The sequence below is a fragment of the Sciurus vulgaris genome, assembly GCF_902686455.1.
Source record: "Sciurus vulgaris genome assembly, chromosome: 4".
In the NCBI taxonomy this organism is placed as follows: domain Eukaryota; kingdom Metazoa; phylum Chordata; class Mammalia; order Rodentia; family Sciuridae; genus Sciurus; species Sciurus vulgaris.
This window is the reverse complement of record NC_136464.1, coordinates 178,626,756-178,653,659: the sequence shown is the minus strand read 5'-3', so window position 1 is coordinate 178,653,659 and position 26,904 is coordinate 178,626,756. Positions and strand designations below refer to the sequence as shown.

Below are 26,904 nucleotides of genomic sequence, written 5' to 3'. Positions count from 1 at the left end.
TAAATCATTTCTTTTATTTTCACTTGTTTATTCAGAAGGGAAAGTTCATTTGGCAGATCACTGGGGCCTCCCAGTGGCAACTGTACGTCATTTCCAACTGGGATTTTATTCTGGGAGCTTTGAGAGAATGGTAACTAAATCCTTAGATTTTCACCTGAAAGAAGCATAAAATAGAACAAAGCAAGAATTTTACCAAAATAGATAATATCAGCTGAAATTTCTGCAGAGGTTGGTTTTGCTGCCTTGCGTCTATCAAATTTGGTATGCAGTGCTTGCTCAGTAGAGATGACAGGGACTTCAGATTCTGCAGGTCAAGGTGAAAAACAACCAGAAACACATACCATAAAGATACCATCAGAGTGAGGTTCCTTCCTCTCATCCTGCCCTTGAAGTGGGGACTACTTGGGGTAGCCTTCACCCTCTCAGCCCCGGAATATTCCGTGTCACTGGGTCTCACCATGGCTCCCCAGAGGCAGCGGGAACCGGGGAACCGTGCTCTGACCCTGGCCCTCACTCTGACATCACAGAAGCACACTGAGCCATTCACTCCTGCAGCAGCAAACACCCGTCACCTGTCGAAGGATCCAGCCGGGGCATGAGGCTCACTCTGCAAATCAGCCTCCCAGAGCAAGGTGCCTGTCATCAGAGCAGTGCAGGCTGACGACACCAACAGCCATTTCACTTAGACCAGGACATTGCTGTGGCAGGTGCCAGTGTCCCTTCCGCCTCACTCAGTGTCCCTGTGACCTCTGCCTTGGCTGTGGGAGGCCCTGCTGCCTGAGTCACATGCCCTTGCCTTGAAGGACAGCTGGAAGGTGGTTTCCAGGAACTGCTGTCCTCGCCTCACCCCAGCGCTGAAGTCTGCTGATGCAGCTGGGCGGCACCGCCTAGTAACAGACCCACATGCATCAGCATCATTCACGCAGCCTAGTCACAAACAGATCAGATGATGTTTTAAAGTTCAGCCCCGCCCCCTTGGCCTTCTCCGCTGAAGAGTCACTTGAGGGCACCCTACGCCTTGTTCACATCACTCTTCCTGAGCCCTCGTCAAGAAAGAGAACGGCACTGGCTCCCACCTGGGCGCCTCCTCAGCACAAAAGGGTCTTTTTTGTTTACCACTCTGGCTGCTTTGAGATCACCAGATAGCCTTAAAGTCATTAGTCTAATCTGTGTTCAATATTCCTTGCAAAGAAATATGTGATTAACCCTTTTCCGGGTATATACAAACACTTTGTAAAAGCATCCGATTAAAGATGTGCTGTAAAAAGGGTTGTCCTTCCAGGTCCACCTCTAGAGTATTCCACTTGAACTAATTTGTACTCAGGAGACCAACAATGACAATAGTCACTAAATTGGCATCTCCCATTCAACTGGCATACAATTCAAATTCAGGGTGTTCTTGCAGAACTCAAGTGCAATGCCCCGAAAAGAGCACAAGCTTTAGGGGCGCTATAAAGGTCAAGGTTCCCGACCCAGCAGTCACAAGTGTGTGACTTTGGGGAAGACACTCCGGAAAACCTCAATATCCACCCAGGCAAACTGCTCTAGGGCTGCTGGGAAATCTCCAAAACAGGTTGAAAGCAGGGAGTACCCCATTGATTGTAGGTATTACTCCAGCAGGAATTAATGGAAGCTGCAATTTTCCCCATCAGTGGCTCAAACAAGTCATGGTCAGCTGCCTCTAAAGCTTGGCATGTGCTGTTCCTTCCACCCAGAACCCACCCCTTCCCTCCTGCTGCCCTCAGCCTGCCCCTCCTTTGCCAGCTCCAGCTGGCTTCTCCTGGCAGCCTGCATGGCTCCCTGGCCCTGGGTTGGGATCCCCACCTTCAGGACACCCACCACACTTCCCCTACCACACCAGCGACGTCACTGCCTCTGCCCTTCCCACTGAACTCAAAGTCTCCAGAACTGGCCCTATCCTTTCCCTGCTGCCCATAGCTCCTGCTTGGCACTTTGTGGGTTTTCAATAAATGAATGACAACCACTAGGCAGCTTTCTAAAGAATAAAAAGTAAAACGCAAAGAAAATAAAAAGTTGTTGCACTGATTATTTTGCATTCTTCTAATTGCCTTTAAGTTTCCTTTTTTAATTTCTTTTTTGGTAGTGGGAATTGAATCTAGGGGCATTTAACCACTGAGTCACATCCCAAGCCCATTTTATATTTTATTTTGAGACAGGGTCTTACTAAGTTGCTTAGGATCTCACTAAGTTGCTGAGGTTGGCTTTGAATTCACGATCCTCCTGCCTCAGCCTCCTGAGCCATTGGGATTACAGGGAAGCACCGCCACACCCAGCCATGTCTCCTTATTTTTTAAACAATAAGTTGAAATCTATTCCCAGGACCTCCAGCCCTTTGTTCCCTTCACCCCAAAAATGCTGTGCAGAGTTATTCCTCAACTCCTCTTTCAGATACATGATGATGAAATGTGTTAATATGTTTGTATTTCTCTATTAAGTTGCCTGTTAGTCAATGAGCAAGGCTTTGGCGGGAGAGTGTTAATAATTTACTGGTTGCAAACTGTAGGTTTAACCTGAACACCAGGTGGGTAGAAACGTTACTCATATTTTTTATTCTAAGAATTTCTCACATTTTTATGGCCTATTCTTTGGTCTTATTTATGATGGTTTATGACAAAGAGACAACCCTTACCATTATGATTTATCCTCTACCAACAAAGGAAACAGAAAGAGATAAGAAATCCAAATTAAATCATGACACATATCCAAAAATCCAGTGAAAGCAAGGGGCTGACCTCATAATTTAAATTAAAACCAAGAAGAACATACATGTTACAGACTGTGAACAAAGAAAATTTCAAAACCTCAACAACAAAATGTAACATTTGCCCAGTAAGTGATTTTCAAATGCCCATCTTATATTTGTGACACTATGAAATAACACCTGGCTATTAAGTTATTTTTAATGGCATACCTTAATCTTATTTTGCTTGTGCATTTGTTTGAAAAACCAAACAATACTTTTTGGTATGGAAAATTGATACTGATTGACAGCAGATATGCAGTATTTTTCTTTATATTTTTTTTTTCTTTTTTTCCTACTAATGTCATTTATCACAAACTTGACCTGGGCATCTGTTTTCATTTTAGTGATCCCTTAAAATTCTTTAATGGCAAGTGCCAGCTCTAAAATTTGATTGGATTTTATAGAAAGACAATTGCCTTAGAAACAAAGAAATTGGAGAATTGAGAGGCAGAAGTCCTGCCTGTGAGCTTGTCCAATAAAAGCACTGTTTGTGATAGAGGCCAAGGGTTAGCTCAATAGTACAAGCCATCCATAGCACAGGCTCAGCAATCTAAGAACCACAGAGTAATACGCCATCCATGCAAAAGCTAATGGAATCCTGAACAAATGCAGTTAATATAACCTCAGATCTAATTGATGCTAACTAAGGCCACCTAAGACACCCGGTCTAACTAATACTACCATACAATTATTCAGAACACTGTCTTTGATTTCATGTGGCACTTGGAAGCAGAGCAAATATTGACATTGGGCTTGCAGGTAAAAAGCTAGGCTTAATTTCACATCACAAACTCAGAAGACAAAAGCTATGTGTGGAACTCATTTGTGAACCACACCAGTCTTTGTAAAGAAGACATAAAGAACTGAGTCCACACACACTCCCACACAATCACAGAACCCCTGTACTTTAAATTTAATGTTTGCTTTGCCTATATCCTCCCAACTTCTGCAAATGTGTTTACCTACTCCATTCACAATTTTGTTTCCAATTGTTGCCTTATAATTTGTTTTTAAAATGCACATATTTGACAATTTTTATTTTCTCCATGCACAGATTTCCATGAAACCCAAATTAAAATGAAGTAACAAGAAGCACACTATATTAATATTCTCATAGTTTCACCAGTTAACTTCCTTGCCTGATTTATTTAACATGGACTGACTTCAATTCTTGTTTAGAAACAAATCCTGGTTTTTTTCAAAGTTAGTACATACAAATCTCATCTTGCATCAAAATCCTGCCAAATGGATATATTTGTAAATTATTTATCTGCTTATATGCAAATGGTAACACTTAAAATCAGTTAGACATAGCCTGTAAAGACAGGGCATTCTCAGAGAACACCGACTTCCAGGAATTTGAGGCCTTACAGAAAAAAGAAATATTCCATTCTATTATGTTTTCCCATCTTTTTATTCTATCACAATAATCTGTTTACACTATTGACTGTAAATCTCTTAGAAATTTATTTACCCAAAGCCACTCATTATCCAAAAAAGAAGAAAGAGAGAAGAGAAAATAAATAAGACAAAACATAAAAATTCTGATTGAGCTGGGTACATTGGCACACTCCTATAATCCCAGCAGTTTAGGAGGCTGAGGCAGGAGAATTGCAAGTTCAAGGTCAGCCTGGGCAACTTATAAGACCCTGTCCCAAAATAAAAAATAAAAAAGGACTGGGGATGCAGTTGAGTAGTAAAGCACCCCTGGTTTCAATCCCTGGTACCAAAAAAATTAAAATCTGATCAATAAAAATAGTTTCAAATGAAAGAAGATATATCATTAAATTCTAAGGATATTAATGCAACCCTTAATATCCTGAAGTCAGTTGACACAGTCTGGGGTACAAAACTCTCATGGTTATCTGTATGACATCTTAAACTGCAGAGAGTCTCCTACAGGTTGGTTTGTCTTCTGTGGAGCAATAAATATTTTGATTTAACCTCTCTTACAACCTTGACTATCAGTATGAACATTCTATTGAAAATCCAGAAAGTTACTGCAAGAATTAGAACAAGGATTTTAATAACATCGTCCAACTTCTCAAAAAGCCAGAAACAAAGGGGCAAAAACTCACAATAGAACTTCTCCGGATTGAAGTTAACAAATCAGTTGCTATTCATAAAAAAAAAAAGATGTTGTAAGATAGAAATAGCCTATTCAAATTTTATCTTCAAAAATTGAATTATTATAAAATTAACTTGAAAAGTATGGAGAAACTGCAGCAAAAATAAAAGTGGACAAGTTCTCGGAATGAAGGAAGTGAGGAGCCACAGTGTGGGGTGGTGCCCGCTTCTGCAGGAGAGAGCCACGAACAGAACGAGACTGTGGATCTGATGTGCGCCTGACAGACCCACACAGAGAAAGAGGAGCTTGGAAGGACCACATGGTTAGTTTAGTCCTCAACCCGTCTTTATAAGGACACCTCGTCTAGTCTATCTAAAAATACTCCTCAGTGATATCCCAACAGCCATTTTGCTCCCTTGGTACCCAGATCCTCACTGAGGCATCCACAGCCCTCAGGCCCCAGTGACTCTGAGACACTGTGAGGAACCCGGGAACTCTGCTGGGCAGTTCTAAACCAGCGTGGGTTCAATCCCTGGTGTGTGTGTATGTATATGCATGAATAAATAAATAAATGAATGAATCACATTTTTCAGACTCAATGGATACTAACACAACTGTGGAGGGAGCAGAATCTCAAAAAAAAAACAAAACAAAAACCCAGAATACCCCCACGTCTGATCTCTTCCTGCGTCCAACCTCAGGGCTCGGTCCTCATTTTATTCTCTCTGACTCCCTGAAGGAGCTTCCCAAACCACCCCTTAGCTGAGGACTCTCCACCTATGTTCAGTGGCTCAGACAGAGCACGTCAGCCAGCCTGACTGTCTCCCTCACGCTCCACACTCTCCTTGGAAGGAAGCCCTGCTGGTTCCAGCTTCCAAATGCATCTAGAAATGACCACTTTTCACCCCCAAGCAGATTCCCTGCCGCCAGCTGCCACCCTGTCTGGCTGACTGCCCAAGCCTCTCGGTTGGCCTTTAGTCCCTGCATTCCAGTCCCAAAACATCAGCCAGAGTGGCTGCTGTGGTTTGGATCTTCACTGCCCACCCTGCCACCCGAAGCTCCAGTGTTGGGCTTGGTCCCCAATGCGGCAATGTTCAGAGGTGGGGCCTTTGAGAGTCTGACTGATCATGAGGGCTCTGGCCTCAGCAGTGGATTAGTCCATGGATGGATTCATAACTTACTGGCATATTAGGAGATAGAGGAAACTTCTGAAGACAGGACCTTGTTAGAGGAAGAAGGTCACTGGAGGCATACCCCTGAAGGGGATACTGGAACCGTGGCCCCTTTCTCTCTCTCTCTAGTTCACAGCCATCGTGAAGTGAACAGCTTTGTTTCAGCATGCATTCTCCACCGTGAGGTCTGGCCTCAGGCCCAAAGTGATGAAGCCGAGTAACCACAGGTTAAAATCTCTGAAACCATGAGCCAAAATAAACCTTTCCTTCTTTAAATTCATTAATCACAGGTATTTTGTCACAGAAATGGAAAGCTAACAGTGGTCCTTACATAAAATAACATTATTTACTATTCTACTCAAAACCATCGAGTCATTTTCCATGTAGCCAGAGAAAAAGTCAAAGTTCTTTCAGTGACCAGTGACCTAAAAGTTTGTAGTGGACACTGTGACATGCTGCCCAGATCCTCCTCAGAATGACTTATTACCCAGCTGCTGTAAGTGCTATTGGCAGACAGTCCACAGCTGTCACCATCTTCAGGAAAAGCTTCAGCTGAAGAGTGGCCTCACCCAAGGTCACAGAGTCTTCCAGGGACAACATATCCATGACTGATTCACATGAAGTTCTCAAGGCCTGGACACCTTGTCCCAGTCGGGACTATCCCAGAAGGCCACTTGAGGTCCAGCACTCCTCTGTCCTACTTCCTTCTGCTCCTTTCCATCAGCCTTCAGCCCAACAGCACAGTCTGACAAGTGACCTGCACACCACCTTCCCTCTTCAAGTCCATCTGTGGAGAACTCAGCCCACAACGAAGGCCTCCCTGGTCGGGGACCGCTGGCGCCCCTCCAGCTTCAGCGCCCGTGGGTCTCCAGTGCTTGCTCATCAAGCCCAGCCTCGGAGGTTCCCTGGAGGATGGGCAGCTTCTGCCATCAGGCCCCGGCAGGCTGCTCCCTCTCCCTTCAACACACTGCCCTCCTTCCTTCCTGTGCTCCTCAGGTGGCACCTCCTACAGAAGCCTACGCTGACCCGTGGGCCAGGGAGCAAGAGGACAGTTTCAAGCAGGAACAGTTCTTTCTTTTCCTAAAATATTGGCTTATCCTTCTGGGTACACATTTCCTTCCAAATAAATGACTTTGGTTGTTTAAAAAAGTTTGGAAATTGCTGTTTTAAATACATAAAGACAGTGCAGAGATTAGGAACACAGGCTTCAGGCTCAAACAGAGCTGGGCTTGAATGTGCTAGCACCGTGCTCCACGGACATGCAGCCTGGGGTCTCTCAGCCTTATTTCTTTATCTGTGAATTAGGGATAATGATATTATGGTCCTTCTCAGAATGGTTGTGAGGTTTAAATGACTTCATGTGGGTAACAGACTGTGAAAACGACAAAGATGCATGTAAATACTGGGAGATAGTGAGATGGGCCTAAGAAACCCCACACACCAAAAACTCCACTGGAGAATGCCTGCACCCTGGCTTGCAAATCAGGGTCCCCAGAAATCATCTTCTCAGCTATGCTCAACCCTGAGCTGACAGATAACTTTCACAGAGTAGAGAGGACTGATCCCCACGAGTAGTGTCACCCCCAGGGCACAGTGACAGCCTAACTGTGAACACCGCAGAGTGGTCGCCACCAAACCATGTGGTTACATGGAACAGAGCCCTAATTCTTTGCTCTTTTTGTACTGGCTTTAATTACTTGAAGTTTAATCTTTAAGCCCCATGTAGAAAAAAAAAAAAAAAAACACTCAAAATTTCAAATATCTAGGTCTATATGTTTGTTCATCAGAAGAGCTTCATACTGTAAGACCAGCCATATGTCTGGTTGAGATTAGAGGCCTAAACCTTTTCATGTATTTTCAACAGTTAATTTGTTTCATAAAAAACAGAAACAAAGAATTTATATTTGTTTCTGTTTTTTATGAAACAAATTAACTTTACTTGGCTTAAAAATAAAACAATAATTCCTCCAAAATCTCAACTATTCTTACGGTGCTTTCATTCATTTTTTATTTAGCAGCATGAAAAGTCCTTGCCCACAACTTTAAATCGATAGGCTGTTTTCAAAGGTTACACTGGAGACCCTCCCTGCCAAGCAGAGGAGAGAGAACACTTCTGAGCTTGCTAAATGCAAACCACAAACGTCCAACATTTTCCATTACACTATGGATCTACCTTTTCAGATTTATTTGCAGACCACACTATTGTCAATTTTTTTATTTCTACCAAGAGACTCCTTTAGGCCAATGGCTAAAAGAATGAACAACAATGTCCATTTTAGATTTATCATTATTAAAACTATCATTTGTAATTTACACATTAAAATGCTTGTAACATTTATTGAAAATGGTAAAAATAAATGGTGCTAGAGGGATGAGGAGAACTGACAATGAACACACAGGGACTTTGCAAAAGTCCTAATTACCATGTGATTAGAAGGTAATCCTTAGTACTGGTGGAGACAGACTAGGAACAAGTTACCCCAATCCTACAGCTGCATCTCTTGTATGCAAAATCCCTGCCTCCGGTAAGGCAAATTTGGGAAACTATCTTCTATTCTCAAAGAAGTGTGTGTGTGAGAGAGAGAGTGTGTGTGTGTGTGTGTGTGTGTGTGTGTGTGTGTGTGTGTGTGTGTGTTTGGGTGTTGTACATTTCCCCTTGGGAAAACAGTGGTGCATCAGATCATTCAGGTTTTCTTTAGTGTAATAATCTACTAAAAATCACCTGAGCACTTCAATGTCCTCATTAAAGGATATTATGCACTCCTCCGATTTTTTTTCATAGCTTTATATAACTTAATATTCAAGCTAGGGAAGCTGGAAATTTCCTCCAGATCAAACAACTCCTTAAATCTATCTACAAATTTATTTTCTTTTTCCAACCTGAACTTCATGGCCCAGAGAACGATGGTCGTCTCTTTGCACAGATGGTCAAAGGTAAGGAGGAGTTCTTCCAGGAAGGGGTGGGCATAGACAACATCCGCTGCCAGGACATAATCAAAGCTATTGGAGGCCCTGGGGAAGTTTCTGTCTAAAGCTACTCCCCAGGAGAGTTCCTTAACCTGAGGCAAATGCTTGCATTTCATTTTGGTATTTCGGAAAATATTATACTGCAGGTTTCCAAGTAATTCAGGCAAGTCTGTCGCAGTCACACGAGCACCTGTAAAACAAAGATTGGTAGGAAAAGTAACCTCCATGAAATAAGGTCAGACTGACATGCACTCTGCTATTCTGCTTAATTGTTTGGCCCAAAGAAAAGTCTGGTTAGCACATCCAGAAGAAAAAAAAAGAGTCCCCTGATATTCTTGTATACCATGGCATTTTTTTGTGCTCCTAGTTTTTTCTTAGTTGATGTTGTTGTTTTCTACTTATGTACCATATGTTAGAAGAAAAATAACTGGAAGAGATATTCAAAATCTTTGGTACCCTGACAAGAAAAATCTAAAGTCATTGGGCAAAAAAGAAATAGTTACTTCCCCAAAAGATTTCTGGGCCTCAGTCATGTGAGACCAAGCGAGTGCACGTAACATCCTGTAGGTAAACAGGAAATGCTCATGTCAGAGTATTGGAGGAAAAAACCTTTTCCATGCATCACTGGGACAGTATCTTGACATCCATGCTTATCCTAAGTTTTCAAGTTGACCCCTTTTGCAAGTGTAAATCTTCCCATAATGAGATGTCTAAAACCCAGCCATAATATATATAGAGAGGTCATAGAGTCAAAGATCATAGATGCAGGACAAATGCTTAGATGAAGGGGACAGAAAGAACTTCCAAGTTACAAGTATATAGGAGTGGTCATTTTCAAGCAGAAGGAACAAATTTATAGAAATTTCATTCTTAAAGAGAATTTGGGGGGCTGGGGAGATAGCTCAGCTGGTAGAGTGCTTGCCTTGCAAGCATAAGGCCCTAAGTTCGATCCACAGTACCACAAAAAAAAGAGAGAGAGAGAGAGAGAGAGAGAGAGAGAGAGAGAGAGAATTTTGAGCAGTATCAGAACCTGAAAATAATCTAAATAAAATTAGGGATGGTGAAATCTACAGCATCAGACAAGCACAGGCCAGAATACAAACGGGAAAGCAAAGCTGGAAAAGAAATCTAGTTTGGCTCAGAACAAATTAGAATCCACTCCTTAGCCACAATGTCAAGTTTCTCTTAACATTGATGCAGTAATGTTTTCGTAAAAAGTATTAAAATGGGAGGGAAATATGCATATCATTGGCACAGTCACAGAACCTTCAAATTCTAATGTGGGTGAAATCTTTCATTTTCAACAAATCTTTTTAAATCCCAAGATCAGGAACATGCCCTGCCCATACTAAGTATAAACTATCTGTTAATTTTGAGAACTTAGTGTCTAAAAGAACTATCACTTTGAAAATACTGACTAAATAAGACCTCCATCTTTTGATGTTTAAGGTAGACAAACTCACTGAAGGGATCAATTCTTCTTAATAAAACAAATGACTTCCCAAAACACAAACTCTGCCTCTGTATTTGGAGGCTTTCAGTATAAATCAAATAGTGTCTCTGACTCTACCCATACCAAATGGAATAGTGACTTTGGAAAGCATGTGGACAGAGCTATTTCTTTAAAATATTTGGGAGGACTTCAAGAGTCCTGCATCTCTCCAGTGTTTAGAAAGTTGTAAATTGCTAAATCTCAAATTCCTCTCAAGATTGGAGAGTGGCAGGTGTGTACTTCTGAAGATCAAGGAAATCAAGACAGATTTGGGTAGTGCACATTAGAGAAGGCAGCTAAATTAAGGCGATGAAATAGATTACAACAAAGAAAGACTGAACTGAATAGGCTCAGGTGAGCTTGGAGATGATTGCACGTTCAGTAGGAAAGATGCTGATGAAAGAAGGAATAAAAGAATGGAAACAAACTGAGAAAATAAATCCAAACACCTAAAAATAGAAGCAGATGTGTGACTGCTACATGATTTCTAATATCCCTCTCTATTCTAATAGGTGCTGTTTCATAAAAGCACAGGATTTCAAAACCCAAAAGGAATGTACAGCTACCTAGGAACATTGAAATAATACTAAAATCTAAAGAACACCAAAATCAGCATCAAGAGATTATTTAAGCCTGTTTCACAGTCTACTCTAACAACCAGGATGCTGCACTGGGTACTTCAGCTCAGGTTTGTGGGTTAGTGCTCTGTGGAAGAATCACCAAAACTTACACAGAAAATTCAGGAGTGAAATGGTCAAGAGACATGAACACTGGTACAATTTATTGATGAAGTCCATTTAAACAATGAACTTTTCAAAGAGACTAGGGTCATAGCACATTGGAGAGTAAAGACTACTTATATTGGATCATTACATTCTCATCCCCCATTTAATCAAAAATACTACTTACCAAGTAAACTTGCCACAATGGAAACCAGCCCTGTTCCAGCTCCAATTTCAATCACATTTTTGTCAACCATATTATACTGCTTTGCATTTGTTTCCAGGAAATAGCATAAAACAAGTGCCTACAAAAATTAAAAAAAAAAAAAAAAATGGTGCTTGGCAAGCCGCAACTGAGAGCAAGATGAAATTCCAGTGGATAAATGTGCCACTGATGTTGTATGTATGCCCATGTGAGTATCATAGCATCTGTGGGTGTTCATAGACTTCATTCCAGGAAATCATCAGCAGAATTGCATCCCCAATAGGTTGAACATTTTGTCCAAAAATAGTCTTTAGGGATTATTGGGAAGAAAGAGAGAAATAACTAAAAGTATAGAATTTAGTTGCTTAAGTTTGGTCATGTTTAAAGGAAGCAATTTGTAATAATACTAGTCATCTAAAGTAGGGTATGGGCTGGGGCAGGCTACATTGGTTGGTCTGTATCCTTCATGCTCAGTTGTTAAAGAAGTGGGTTCCCTTTGATAATATTCTGCATGTGAGACTCATGCAGATGTCACTATAATTGTTTAACTCAAATGGAGTCAGTAAAATGGGAAATAAAAACATTGACAGTTCTAAACTCTATAGTCATAAAAAAACTGAAGGAGTAAACAACATTTTTATGTGTCTCACAAATTTTGATAAAGTTAGAAATAGAATTAATTAGTGGAAATAGTTTCCCAATTGCATGATTTCTAAATTTTAGTGCTATGTGAGATCACATAGTAGAATTATACAACTTGTTTCCTTCTTCCATGTAAAACACATCAGTGGACAAAACTGACTGGAAAACAATAAGCATCTACCAAATTTTTGTATGAAATTATACCGAGGGCCAAACAACAGCACCGTAACAGTCCATGGCTTCAGTAATACGAATCTCATGACCAGCGAAATGAAAGGCTTCCCAGGAAATGCTTGTTACCAGAGTTGGTATAAAACATCTCGCCATGATCTCTGAGACCACCTGCTTGTCATTGTAGTCTTCTCTGGGCTCTGCAAGGAAATCAAAGAGGTAGCAGGTATCTTAGAAACCCAAGAGAGAGGAGCAGCACCTGGTGGAAATGTAGCATTTTCTAGCCTCAGTTACTTTCAAACATTTGCTGACCTTAGATGAAACTAAAAAGAAAGATATACTGTCAAAATACCTCACAATGTAAGCTGACATTCCATACATCAGGATGTCCATGTTTTTCTGTTTTCTATAGAAGTTGATGTCACACTATCCATTTCTGCAATGCTAAATGAAACATGAAGTGATTGACATACTACTTAAGCAATATGTTGGGCAGGGGACACAGCTTGGAGGTAAGGTGCTTGCCTATGGTGTGCGAGAGAAGAAAGAAGGAAGAAAGGAAGGAAGGAAGGAAGGAAGGAAGGGAGGGAGGGAGGGAGGGAGCAGAGGGGAGAGGAGAAAGGAAAATGTTTCCAAAGACCACCAATCAGTTCTTCCTGAACAAGAGAAAAGACTATGATGGGACGTATGATCCCACCTTTTTGTAGTGTCTACACATTGTGATTCCAGGTATTTTAGTGACATATAGTAGGCTATTCTGTTTAACTTGCTTTTAACCAGACAAAAGATGTGTAATACCATCCAACAATATGCCCTAATATTATTTATTATTTTATATTATTATTCTGGGGCACTCATGGGATGTTGGCGTCTACAATTTTACATATGGTCAATAAGTAACATTAACTACTTAATTATGGATCACATACTTAACATGCTAGAACATGTTATATTATAATGTTATGTTATATTGTTATATTATAATACGTTATAATAATATTGCACTTAATTTTGTTGTTGTTGCTGTTCTAGGGATTGAATCCATTGGCACTTAACCACTGAGCTACATCCCCAGCCCTTTTTATTTTTTATTTTGAAGCAGGGTCTCACTAAGTTTCTTAGAGTTTCGCTAAGTTTCTGAGGCTAGCTTTGAACTTGTGATCCTCCTACCTCAGCCTCCTGACAGGTGTGTGCCACCATGCCTGGCTGCACTTAATTTTTGCAATAACTATATAGTACATATTATTAGTTTCACTGATAACAAGATAATGTAATTTCAGAGAATTACATTAACTTGACCAAGCCCACACAAGGTATAAATGAAGAAGCCAAAATGTGAGCTTCACTGTGGTTGCTCCAAAGCCTCCTTTCTATAGTCTTAAAAAGCTGTGTGATTTTTTTTAAAATCTAATTATCTCTAAGAATTTACAAACTTAAGTAAAAAATGTGAAAGACAGAAGAAACTGTATCAAATGATGTCAAGAGACAAACAATATGTGTAAAGTGCTTAGCATATTGCCTGCTATGTGGTGCCTAAAAATTACTATTATTACTATTATGATGATGATGATGATGAAAGTATAGAGAAGTCTATTAGAAGAGAAACAAGGAGGAGCACCCTCAAGGGAGAGAACAGGTCCTCTCACAGAAGAGACAAAAAGTCTGATCATAGTTGTTAGTGTTACTATTTTGATCATGAAACTCAGATGGAACAGACCACCAGTTAACCAAACCCTGGATTGTGTGGCACAGACTTGAAAACTCATCAGCTCAGTAGCGCCGTGGCTGAGGTGCTCTGAGTGGTTGCGTGAAGGAAGTCTGTCCGCAGTCAACCTTTGTTCTAATGTGACTTTCATTGACAGAGAAGCTGTTTCTCTCTCACACCAGCCCCTAAAATCCTCCTCTCCTTCCGTCCTTTCTGCTCTCTCAGGTCCCGCTGGAGTCCTGCCAGTCACCTCTCCTTCCCCAGCACTCATGAAGCCAGGCTTAGTTCTTTCCAGAAGAGAAGATGGAAAATGAAGACCAACTGTGCATCTAAGGAGGAAAGAGCATGAGAAAAACAAATCCAACAGAAAAACAGCTTTTAATTCCTAAATAGGAAGAGAGGAGGTAGCAAAGACTCATTTTAACCACTTAAGCCAGAGTAACCTTTGTTCCTCAGCTAGCCCACTCACTGGACAACGCTGTGCTACAGACCTGGTGTGCACCAGGCCCAGTGCTGGGTGGTGGAAATATGGTGGCTGGCCAGACAGATGTGGTCGGTCCCCTCAGGAGCACTAGAAAAACAGACGCAGTTTCTCCAGACCTCAACAATGCCTGTGATATCTCAGGGCATATTCATGAGAAATACCAGATTGGATGCAAGTTTTTCCAAAAACCCCCAAAAGCATTTGACTTCAATACCCACTTACAGAGAGCCTTTTGATGAATAGTGTGTTCTCAGCTTTACCCTGTGGAACACTTCTGTCAATGGTTTGACTGACTGGTGATATTAAGGGTTTGATCAAATTTCCAAATGGTCTGTAGAGGGAGCAAAAAATATGCTAAAATTATTGGTGATGCAAAATATCTTGATGGACTATAAGAGTGTATTGGATTTAATAATGTGAGATGTAATACAGGTGGATATAAAGATAGTATTCTGGTTGAGTTTAGCAGGACTATTTGGTGTGGAGACAGATATAATAGATATGTAGGTTTAATTGGCCACAAGTTCAAAATGAGTCAAAAGTATAAGACCAGCATCAATAAAAGCTAGTACACCCAGGTCATGTTAAGAATATAATTTCTAAAATGAGGGCAGTACAGCTCTGTTCTATAATGCTGGTCAGATCATACTGTTAGTCCTAAGCAGTTGCAGAAGCCTCACTATAGAGGAATGCCAAGTAACTGGAGGAACTGGGAGATGAAATATTTTGAAACTCAGTCACAGGAGGACAATTTGAAGAGATCAACCTGTTCCTCAAAAGCAGAAAAGACCTGAGGGAACTTTAAAGACCTAGGAATTAGAAGAATTAAGGGTGTGTGTGTGAATGTGTGTGTGTGTGTGTGTGTGTGTGTGTGTGTGTGTGTGTGTGCGCCCTGCATAGAATCTAGACAGAACCATGTGTTTCACAAAAGAACTCCCACTAAGCTACAGCCCATGGGAAGGGGCCTGTCCATCACCTGACTCTCCCACTATCACATTGTCCCTCAGCAGAGATGCAACAAAAACAGCAAGATGAAAAATTGGTATTCTTCAGCAAAAGCCACCTCTTCTAATATATTCCACCAGACTTCTCCTTAAATAACTGCATGCATTTGCATTCAGAAGAGCTCCAAGAACCAAATATTATTGGTAATGTGTTTTATTTGAACTTTAACTTTCATTCCACTACATGCACTTGCTTGCTAAGATTGCAGGGGTGGGGGAGGAGGTTTGCTGTGGAAGCTCTTTAGGGAAAAGCAGAGAACATTAATTGCTTCCTTGACCTTTAGCTCAGCATGTCCTCTTGGGCCTCCTTGCCTACTCCTTGTAAATGCAGCCCTCCTTTGACAAGTCACCTAAGGTACCAGGGATTAATAGATGTTAGAGTATACCAAATCCCAGGAGCATCTCTCAAAGTTCCAGCCTTTGATACAGAAACTTTGCCAGTGAATATTTACTGGTACAATTTGACATCTCTGACTTTGCACGTTCTTTTAAAGGTTAGTTGGCCAGATTAGTGCTGCTGTCTAACGAGTCAGTGATAACAAATGAATTTCTGGCTTTCTGAATGCACTGAGCTAGTAGTCATTGCTTTTTGATAATGACCATATCTTTGCCTTCATATGGGAATGAAATTTTTAAAATATGAATACATTATTATAATTGACAATTATACTTCCAAGATAAAGGGGCTTGAAAAATATTTTGTGAAACAACTACAGCCACTATTAATGGCATGTAGACTAAAAAAGAACAATTTTATCTAACATATATGGCAATTCAAAACTAGTAATGCTTCAGCTCCCAAAACTAGTAATGCAACTATGATGATCTTGTATCATATAGAAACCATCATCAGGTTGAATAAAATTTAACTGATAATGTTTTATATTAATATTGCTTTGCATTTAAATGTCATATGACTACTATAGACATTTCATAAGAAATAACACTCAAAATTAGCATAATTTATACCATAAAACCAAAATATGTTGAACATGGCTGCTTAAAACAATTTGTTAAAAGAGGAATCAGATCTTTGTAAGGACCACATCAATGAAATGATCGAGTTTCTTTTGAAATGACTGATGAAGCTTAAAACAAAATTTCTTTATGACAAAAATCACAATAATGTCTAGATGTAAAATGTGGGATTTTAAGAGGAAACACACACATATCTCTATGATTATTTCCATCTTAAAATACTGGATATTCTTACCCTGCATGAACTTCTACTTAAAGATCTTGAGGTAATCATTATAACACAGTGGTAATTTTTATTTAAATGAAAAGACACATGTGATATTAAGTTCTAGTAATGACACCACCTACTTCCAGGTTGAAAACAAGAATCCCTCACCTAGAATCTGATGGGAAGAGCAGTATACTATGTAGGCATCCTTGGAGCAGCCTCCTTGCAATAGAAGGGAGGGATCTATGCCCCAATCACAATTTACAGGAACACTTCCTCAAGCCACATACTCAGTTGTTTACTGAATATGGGATTTAGTGTTGAAAAGATCCATGATTCATAGTTTTGGTTCTTAGATAAGATTTGAAGAACAATTTCCCCCAAAAATTATAACACTGTCACACATTGGAATTCTAGAAGCATTTCTGAACAATTTTCCCACATATATTCTCTCCTTGTTTTCTAGCACTTGGGTAATGGGACAAAAACTGGATCACATAGCACAAAATACTAGATCTTGACTTTCCTGGGGGAAAGTCTGAAAACTCCTGATGTCTGCATCTTTAGATGAAAGCTGTCTACCTAATCTTAGAGTAGTATTTTCTTGATGAATTTAATATTGAAACATAAGCATCAAAAGATCTTAAATAAAACATAATCAAGACATAGTATTATAATTATGTTGCTATCTTGGGCTTATCTATTTTAGTGCTTTTTCATACAAAAAAAAAAAAGTCTTAACACCATTTTCCTGCTATTAAATCTTTACTGATTTAAAATACACCAGGTGCTCTTGTTCTCCTGAGAACTAAAGGGATTTCAGGTACGAAGTGAAAATTAGCAATATTCTGCCACATTATGAAGACTATTCTCCTGAGAAAAACTCAATGTCGAATTGATTTTAGTGCTGGATTACAGCAAGCCTTCAAAAATAGCAACTTCATCTACAGTCTTCTCTTTTATACCTTTAAGGTCAGTAAGAACAATAATAAATGAAGGGTCAGAGCATGGAAATACACTAAAGAATAAAAGGAGAAAAACAGCAACTTTTTAATAGCAATGACAAGTGAATTTGAACTTCCATTTGTGGGCTGTCATGAGAAGATGTCAGCAAAAATTCAAGTCAAGCCACTCTCCTAAATCAAAGCGACTGTCATTCAATCTTCTGTTCAAAGAAGAGTGTCATGTGCTTTTTTTCAAAATGCCTACAGATTTTTTAAAACTGTTAAAGATATTTTCAGATTAATGGCACAGGCTAATCTGAAATGTGCAATTCTGAAGACCTCAGCAGTGCCGAGGTCTTGAGCCCTTATGTTGAAATGGGTTCCTGAGAGGATTCCAGATACATTCTGCAGGCCAGTGTGCTGAGTTTCAGGAACAAGGAATATGAAACTCTTAGTGGAGTAGACATTTTATATCTTTACAGAAGAAAAAAAAAATCCTCTTTTAGTGAGACTGCTCAGGATGCAAATATAAAACAAAGAAGAAACTCAATTAGTTGAACTCAACACTCCTTGAATCATGAACGGGAAGGATTCTATTCCAATGTCAGTGGCATTGGGAAGTGCTTGGAAAGCCCCTCTCTAAGAAAAGCACCCAAGTTGGTGGGATCAGGAGAAGCACTCTTTAGGAGGAGATTTGTGCTCAGGGAGCTATGAAAAGATCCAGGTGCATCTTGGGTCATTGTGGAAAAGAAGCCTGAAGAAGCAGGTTGAGACCAGACTCGGCAGTGTTGATCCTTGTCCTGCAAGGGCGGAGCAGCCAGGAACTGACATGATCAGATGTGATGTTTAATAACTACTTCTGTTATGGCTTAGATATGAGATCTCTCCCAAAAGCTCACGTGTAAGACAATGCAAGAAAGATTAGAGGTGAAATGACTGTGTTATGAGGGCCTTGACCTAATCAGTACGTTAATCCCGATAGGGATTAAGTGGGTGCTAACTGTAGGCAGGTAGGTATGTCTGGAGGAGGTGGGCCATTTGGGGCATGCCTTTGGGGTTTATATTTTGTGAGCTAAGCTTAGTCTCTCCCTCTGCTTCCTGGTGCAATGTCCTGAGCTACCTTCCTCCTCCATGCCCTTTTGACATGTCCTGCCTCACCTTGGGCACAGAGCAATTGAGTTGGCCATGTGTGGACTGATTCCTCTGAAACCACAAGCCCCAAATAAACTTTTCCTCTAAAATTATTCTTGTCAGGTATTTTGGCCACAGCAGTGAAAAAGCTGACTAACACAATCTCTGGTGGCAGTGGCTGAGAGGAAGGTGACATCAGAAGCAAATGAGAAGACCTTCAAAGGCCTAGGTGACAAGTCTGAATGAGGGCACCAGACATGAGTTGAGGGTGGAGCCTGACCTGTGTCCTGTGAAGTGGCATGTGCCTCCTCTTGGGAACAGCAGCCGGCACCCAAACCTGACATTCAAACCAGAGTTTTGAAGGCATCTGAGCAGATTGAGACAGTAAACTGAAGAGCTATTTTTATTTAACATGTGGAAAATTAGTCACTTTTTAGCTGATACTTATTCTGGTTACTTTTGAACATTTAAAATGTGTTAATGAGTAATTCTCACATTAGTAATTACATGCACTATAGTACCCCAACTATAATGTCAAATATTTTACCTCAAACTACTCTGGTAGTTTCTTAAACAGGGAGAGAATTACTCAGGTAAACTTTCTTCTTTATGTATCAAGGCAATATTATTCATAAAAGTCATATTACCTATTAATCCAACTCTGTAAAGATTTATGGAAGTCCTCCAGGGAGATTTTCACATGATACCCTGAGTAGAACGTAATACTAGGCCTGAAGGGAGTCAACTGACTGGTGACCAGAAATACAAAACCATCTCTAAAGAGCAAGCCTAAGTCTAGCCAGTCGCCTGGTTGTAGTTAATTCATTCATTCACCCATCTATTGAACACCCAGGCTCCATGACTACAAAGACAGACCAACGTGTAAGTGCTGTAACAGAGGCTCAACCAGATAATTCAAAAATTCAAAGTTCCATGTCTCAGGAGTTCAGCAAAGAAATTACCTGAACCTTCATGATATTGGTTTGCCCGTCAAGTAAGATAACAGGAGACGTGCCCCACATAGGAAACAATATGTGCAAGCCCCCTGGCAAAACGTCTCTCGACCAATTTTACAATTTGAGGCACTCTGAGAACAAGAATATGAGATAAGGGGGTAGTAGCAGTAGCACGAGATAAGAGACTTTATGTCACCCTTAGAAGTTTTGATTCTATCCTATAGGAAATAATGAGATACTGAATAACTTTAAGCAGAAGCCCAATGTGACAAGATTTGAATTTTAAAAATATCATGCAAGCCACTGTGTGGAAAAAGAACCAGAGAGGGTAAAGAAAGCTAGTCCAGAGTGAGCCAGCTGATTAAAGGCAGCTAACACTGGAGAGAAGAAGCACTAAAGATCGGAATGAAGGCAGTTGCTGCTGGGAAGGGGGGATGAGCAGCAGGAACCCAAGGGAGGAAAGCAGGTGAAAGCACCCGGTGTGACGGGAAGGGCGTGAAGGAGCGGCAAGGGCTGGGACGATTCCATCCCCGGTAGCCAGGGAAGTGACTGTCACGCACTGAGACAGAAATTATACTAAGGGGCAAATCTGCAGAGGAAACCCACAGTCCATGCATGTTCATCTGTGACCTGGTGCACTGGCCGTGGAGGGGTGCCGCTCAGAGGAGGAGAACCTGCTGAAAGGAGCATAGTGGCCAGCAGTGCCCGCTCTGTGCCTTTGGCTCCTTGAGACCCCTCCCCCTGGGGCTGCTCCAAAGCCAGCCCATCCCGTGTAGGGTGCTCTTCCAGGGGTCAGCGTCAGCTCAGGGGCTCCCCTCGCCTACCTGAGACCCTCTCACAACTGAGGTGCAGTCGGAGGCGCGTCCCACCCAGCCTCTCCATCTCTCCCCTTCACAGGCTGGGATCCGAAAGTGCTGCCTACTTCTGCTCCTCCTTCTCTATCCCCACAAACATCTCCCCAAATAAAGCCCTTGCCCCTCTATCCCATGTTGGTGTTACTCCTGAAAGGACCCCGACTGACGCAAGGCAGTGTAGCAAAGTCTAATCAGCAACTGGAATGCTCCGAGTCGCTGTGCACAGGAACCACTGACTCCTGGGGAGGACGAGTCTCCCTGTGGCTGCAGACCCTCAGGAAACCGTTTTAGAACACTATGCCACAGTGCCGGAGCTGGAGAAGGCCGCTGGCTAGACAGGCAGACATGGGCTACGTGGCATTGTTGGTATGGACCAGCTTTCAGACAACTTAGATTATGACGCAGCGTCAGAATTGTGTAGAAAGGAAATTGCCAGCACCTGCCCTAGTCCTGTTGTAATCTGTGCATAAATGAGTAACATTTTACTGTGCTTCAATCTTCCTGCTGGTTTTGAAATATGAGAACTGAGGAGAAGGGGTTTGCTCCATCCTTTCCAAGTAAGAGATACTAAGTATAAAAGAGCTGGGGCAGGACAAATCAATACCCTCCAGAGCATGGGGACTCGGTGTTCCCCTCCTGCACCGAGGCTTTGCCAACTCGCCGCCTGGCTCTGCTCTAATAGCACACGCTTGATCTCCTGGCACTGTGCTTTTGAATGAATTTTTAAAGCTTTAATTGGCTATATAGATGATTATGAGGTGTGTTTGTTCATGTTGTAAAATATTTTAATATTAGTTCTGTCTCAACCTTACCTTGAACTTCTTCCACTTCCTTTGTAATTTGCCAAATTATCATGAGCACAGCTGAAACCAAGAATTGTTACTAATGGTAATTATAATGATGTAATTTTATTCATAAACTACACAAAAACTGCATCTTCATTCAAATTATCTAAATGGTTGGATTCTCTAAGTGATTACAACTTAGATGTTTAGGTTTGCAAGAATCCCTACAGGAAAACCATTGCTGTTTAAGCCAGGTAAGCTGCCAACCCTGGGCACGCTCCCAACTCTCTCAACCTGAAGCCATGTTCACCTAGGTAGAAGCCACCTGGGGTGGCCAAACAAGGGAAAAGCAGGATGACAATTCTAGAAAGCATCACATATGTATAGACAAGGAGAGAAAGAGAGAAAGAAACCAAGGTGATTTTATTTGTTTTGAATTGCTCTGCAAAATCATGGTTTTTGTTCTGGTCTCTGTCAAGAGTATCTACAGGTCTGTACTTTTAATCTAGAAATAATGGTGTACTTGTATTGTGAAATCCACACTTCATATGTAAGACTACATAAAAATTGTGGGTTGATTTAAATAATTACACTGATGGTAGAACTCAAACTTAAATTCTTACATCTAGAGGTCAAATTGCACATTAACACATACTTCATATTAAGCTATGTAAAAATGGTGGGCTGATTTCAAATAATTACACTGGTAGTAGAACTCAAATTCTTTCTTCAGCTAGAGGTAAAATTATATCATGTATTTGCCTCTAATTAAAAGAGGGATGGTCCATAAACACATTACAGACGTTTTTATAGCCTAAATTCATCATTCATATAAGCATTAGCAAAATCTTCAATTTTCATATAAAACTATTTTGATCTCTCTTGCAAGCTTCTTATCTGAAACAACTTACAAATCACAAACATGCATTTCACACATGGCACTTGGTAAAAATAAAATATTCCATCTTTAAAGATAAAGAAAAAACTAAATATATAGTAAGACTATATGCTTAAAAAGATAAGCTCTAAATACTTAGTAAGTCTATATAGTTTATTTATTTTCTGCCAAAATTATCTCAAACATTCCCCAAGATACTAGGTTTAACAGCAGTAGGCATAAAAAATTACTGGTGATATCTACAGGTTAGCAAACACAAGGTGAGATGCAACATGCAGTCAATCAAAGTCCAGGCTCCCTTGGGGACAGGGATGAAAACTGCAAAAGTAACATTTCATATTCTACTAATTATTTGTCTTCTTAGAATTGATCAAATGGTAAAAAGAAACAAAATTATTTACCTTCTTGAACTTCTGGCTCCATCAAGTGATCAATCAATGGATGGCTATATATTGGTGTTCTCTTGATCATTTCTTGAAAACTAGGCAAGCAATAAAATGTCAAATGGTATTAATAAAGTAGAAATATGTACTGAGCATATTCATGCTTAACTGATAAGTGTAACTTCAAATATAGCTGAGGGAACATTGAAGCACCACATTATAAAAAAGCACCATTTAATCAAGACCAACTCAACACTACTTAGTACCAGTCAAAACTGGAACAAAGGTTTCAGTGTCAGAAATTCTATCAACTACTAGAGAAAGAACACATTCCTCACCAGAAAGGAACGCAGCTGCCACAGAAGAGACATCACATCTTTTGCTTGCCTAGGAGACAGCAGTTCTAAAATTTAAGAGGTGATTAAAACATTGGGAAGAAATAGGTTATGTTTGGTACAGTGAAAACTGCAATATTAATCTAAAATAAAGCATCCTAGCAACGGATACAAAGTTCACTTGTTCCTATCTATGCGTCATTAGCACGTCCTCAATGTCAAACAGCACCACGGCCAGATGATCTTCCAAATAACTTCTAACATCTATGCACACCATCCCAGAAGACATCTAAGACTGAATAAATCGAAGCACTACATGCCTCTCAAATGGAGCCAATAATCAGAATTAGCTAAAATGAGCCATTACTCAAATTTTGCAAAAGTTTGATTGGTATCATATAAGCTATCACAGTACTACCATAAATTAGTAAAACACTCCTTTCTTCCAAAGATCCCAAACCACTTTTCAGTCACATACTTTACAGCATGCCTCAGTAAGTTAGAAGCCAAATTATTTTCCCTACAGTTTACAAACAAGGTCACAGCGCAAATAAAAGAAAGACATATCTTTTGTTCCCAATTTAGTATCTCTTCCATTTAAGAAAGCAGTCTTTATTATACCTGTCCACATGAAAGGTAGTATGTATTAAATGTTAAGCCTGACACACCTACATGACTTAGCCGAGTTTACAGAAGGTTAAAAAGTATCATCCACAACTTCGGTTTTGTTGCTGAGCCCTCTGGTAGAGGCTGAAGGTTTGCATCAAAGCACAGTTTACTACTGTACACACTGGCAACGGGGCCATGCAGAAGGATTAGGATCCAACAGCTGCAGCTACCACGCCTCTGGTTACACAGCAGTGAGGCTGGGACACCCTACGGAGTGGGCTGAAGTACAGCAGAATAAGCACGGTCCATGAAAGAGTTAAAACTAACAGCTGAATGCAAACCACTCCCACAAGAGAGCAAAGACTGTACAGAGGAAGGGATCCAGTTCTCCCACGTCAATGTCCAGGCTTGTTCTACTACTCCACAGCTATGACGTCTCATGAAATGGAGGCCATGTAATTTTCACATGCCCAGTCTGGATGTGAACAGTGTTTTCAGAATCCAACAATTGCATCAGACTGTGCGCAGCACCGTCCTGCACCTAGGAATCAAATCATCCCCACTCCTTCCTATTCAGAGGGAATGGCAGGCTGAGTGTGTTCATCTCTGCCCTGCGCAGGTATGCTGCGCACTTGTAGGCATCACAGACGTTCCTGTCTCTGAAAGACCCTCCTTGATACAAGTTACTAGAGGTAACAAAGCCAAGCAATGTGGCAAAGTTAAACTTGAAACTGCAAGAAACACCTGACACACCATGACCTAACACAGAGGTGAACTAGAACTCTGCTGTACTTGGCAGGCCTGAGCTTCAGGAGGCTCCAGGTTAGTTGCTCCTGTCAATAATTAGCTTGTGATTTTGACCATATACTTAGCATGCTTTCTGGCTTTCTTTTCTACTAAACAGGAATATAAAAGGCACATAATATACTTGTTGTGGGTAAATATTATTGGTAAAAAACATTCTAGAAAGTCTAAAATCCTAAACAATGCAAACTCCTATTTATAGGCAGTTAATTTGGGGCAAAGGACACTCTTGACTATTTTTAAAAGAATAAAGAATTACTTGATATATAAAAATTATGACTTCTTCAAAGAGCTGTTTGAACGATCATGCAATCCTTAGTGCTGCACTTCTTCAGAAGCAGACTCCCTAAGTCAATCATCTTAGCCAACTGTTGACACAACATTTAAGTTATACAGAACGGTTTAAAAAGCAGACACAGCCTCCTACTGTGTGTATCCTAGAGCAGACCTCTACTTCCATTAGGAACCAGAAAAGCAGGTTTTCAAATACACACAAACACACGTATGCTCACACGCTCCTGCAGGACAGCATCAGAGCTGTCTCAGCACCAAGAACTCCACACACTGATTACTGGCAAAGGGAAAGAGGCTGAGAAGCCCAAGAGGAAATGTGACCCAGCACAGCTTCAGGCAACTTCACCGAAGTGTGCAGACAAAAGAACAGCTGGCAAGGCATCCAGGCATGGAGGGCCTGGATCCCACAGAAGGAAGTACACCTGACACACTCACTGACCTTGCACTCAAAGTAATGAATGATTATGCTGTTTAGGGGAAGAGGTGAATTTCCCAAGCATGAGAAGGCAAAAAGCAAAGTTCAGAAGAGAAACACCAGACTTTCAGTTGCTACTCCTGGAAAACCACCTGTAGGAATAAGGACTGACTAGCAGCTAGAGTCTTGTAAAGACTGAAAACCAGACTTGAATCCACTGTGTTCTGACTTGAAGTGATCAGCCCTGCTGCCTGGCATAAAACCTCTGGAATCCCAAGCGGGGATCAGAACAGCCACAATCTCCCATTTAGAATTCCTTTCACTCAAAATTCACCAAGTGCATCGACAGACTATAGAAATAAACACACAGGTGACCCAGATAATGGAATCATTTGATATAGACTTCGAAGTAATTGTGATGATCAAAAAACGTGGAAAACTACACCAAAGAACTACAGTCTATAAAAAACATGAGTGGACTAGAAAGGAAGGATAAATAACAATAAATGAAACAACTCAATATGTGGGTTTGACAGCACATGTGGATAAAGCTGGAGAAAAGGTTGATGAGCTGGAAGAAAATTTTATAGAAAATGTATATGATGGTACCACCTTGATGTAACAGGTACATCAATTTGCTTTGAATAATAATAAGTTTGCTTTGCTGCTGATTATTTTCAGAAGGCAATCTATTTTTCTAAGTAAAACAAAACCCTGGAAATTTGAGTTAGATTTGGGTTCAGGTAAAACATTTCATTGACTAGATGAGTGACTTTCATCGTCAGTTAATGTCTCTAAACTTGCCTATTCCCTTGTAAAAGGATTATTCTTTGGTTATAAGGTTAAATGGGAAAAGAGGATGTACTATCAAATGGTTCTATAAATATCATATTTTCAGCATGTTTCTCATGGTCCTGAACATCCATTTACCCCTTATTCCTAGGCGTAGACCAGGAAGAAACCACATTTCTAAGCATGTCTTTGTGTGGCCATATGCTCAGTTCAGGTCAATGAAATGGAAGAAAAGTGACTTTTTTAGTCATTCTTAATGTAAGACATTCTGCTTGTCCTGGATTTTGGTTCTCTCCTCTTCCAGGAGGGTGAAAAACTGATGTAGTGGTCACCCAGTACACTCTGTTCAAGCAAGACACCCCAAGGGATGGCTGAACTGGGTTCTGAATAGCTCCCAAGACAACTACTTCCTCTGCTGACTGGTCAGACAGTTGAATAAGAGAGAAAGAAGGTTCTAGCTTATTTAGACCATGTATATGAGGTTCTCTGTTCCAGTGATAGACTTTATACCAGCTAACAAAGAGCAAAACAAATTTGAATTATTTATTAAAGTCAACAAAGTTAAAAATTTTTAGCACTGTTCTCCACCCACATGTATATGCAGAAAACTCCCAATCATCAGTACCTTTGAAAAATACCAATGGTATGAAAAAAAGTTTCCCATTCCAGCTAAAATGTTCTACTTCAAATACTTGTAGTGCAAAGAATCATCAAGAAATGATTTGAGCTTATTTGTGTGGAAGTCATTTTCAACTTAAGAAGGAAGCTGCTGGAGAAGACTGAGAGAAGCAGAAGCCATATTTGAAATTGAGAAGGAACAGCTATATATAGTACAATTATTTGAGAAGTTCAGCCTAAAATTGTGAGGAGTCATTCAAAATTTGTTGAAAGGCATCTATTTGTATCTTATCTTCTTTGGTGAAGACTTCCAACTTCAAATGATGGAAACAGGGAAAGATGGAAATATGAAAGATGCCAAAAGGATTATGATCTTAAGAAGGCACCTCTGAAGGTATCCTAGACTCAAAGTAGCAGGCAGTACTATCCTTGGAAGCAATCAGGTGTAGCTCTTGCTGGAGGTCCTGCAGGGGAATCCTAAAGTAACCTAGGCTGATCACTGGA

General features: G+C 40.5%; 1 protein-coding gene across 11 annotated transcripts; it reads right to left on the bottom strand.

Moving 5' to 3' along the window:
- Positions 1-1,842: 1,842 nt before the first annotated feature.
- LOC306660419 (protein-lysine methyltransferase METTL21E) lies at positions 1,843-26,175 on the bottom strand. 11 transcript variants are annotated; one of them, XM_079138634.1, is made up of 7 exons: positions 23,393-26,175; positions 22,872-22,920; positions 22,552-22,631; positions 21,280-21,330; positions 12,237-12,403; positions 11,373-11,490; positions 8,610-9,161 (listed from the first exon to the last, which is right to left on the bottom strand). In XM_079138634.1, the coding sequence occupies exons 3-7, from the start codon at positions 22,619-22,621 to the stop codon at positions 8,758-8,760; spliced, it is 810 nt and encodes a 269-aa protein (XP_078994760.1). In that variant the 5' UTR covers positions 22,622-22,631; positions 22,872-22,920; positions 23,393-26,175; the 3' UTR covers positions 8,610-8,757. The 11 variants fall into 11 exon arrangements, with proteins under 11 accessions (XP_078994767.1, XP_078994760.1, XP_078994763.1 ...); XM_079138637.1 differs by having other exon boundaries at positions 22,872-22,936; positions 23,537-26,175; XM_079138636.1 differs by having other exon boundaries at positions 22,872-22,936; positions 23,541-26,175.
- Between the last annotated feature and the right edge of the window lie 729 nt (positions 26,176-26,904).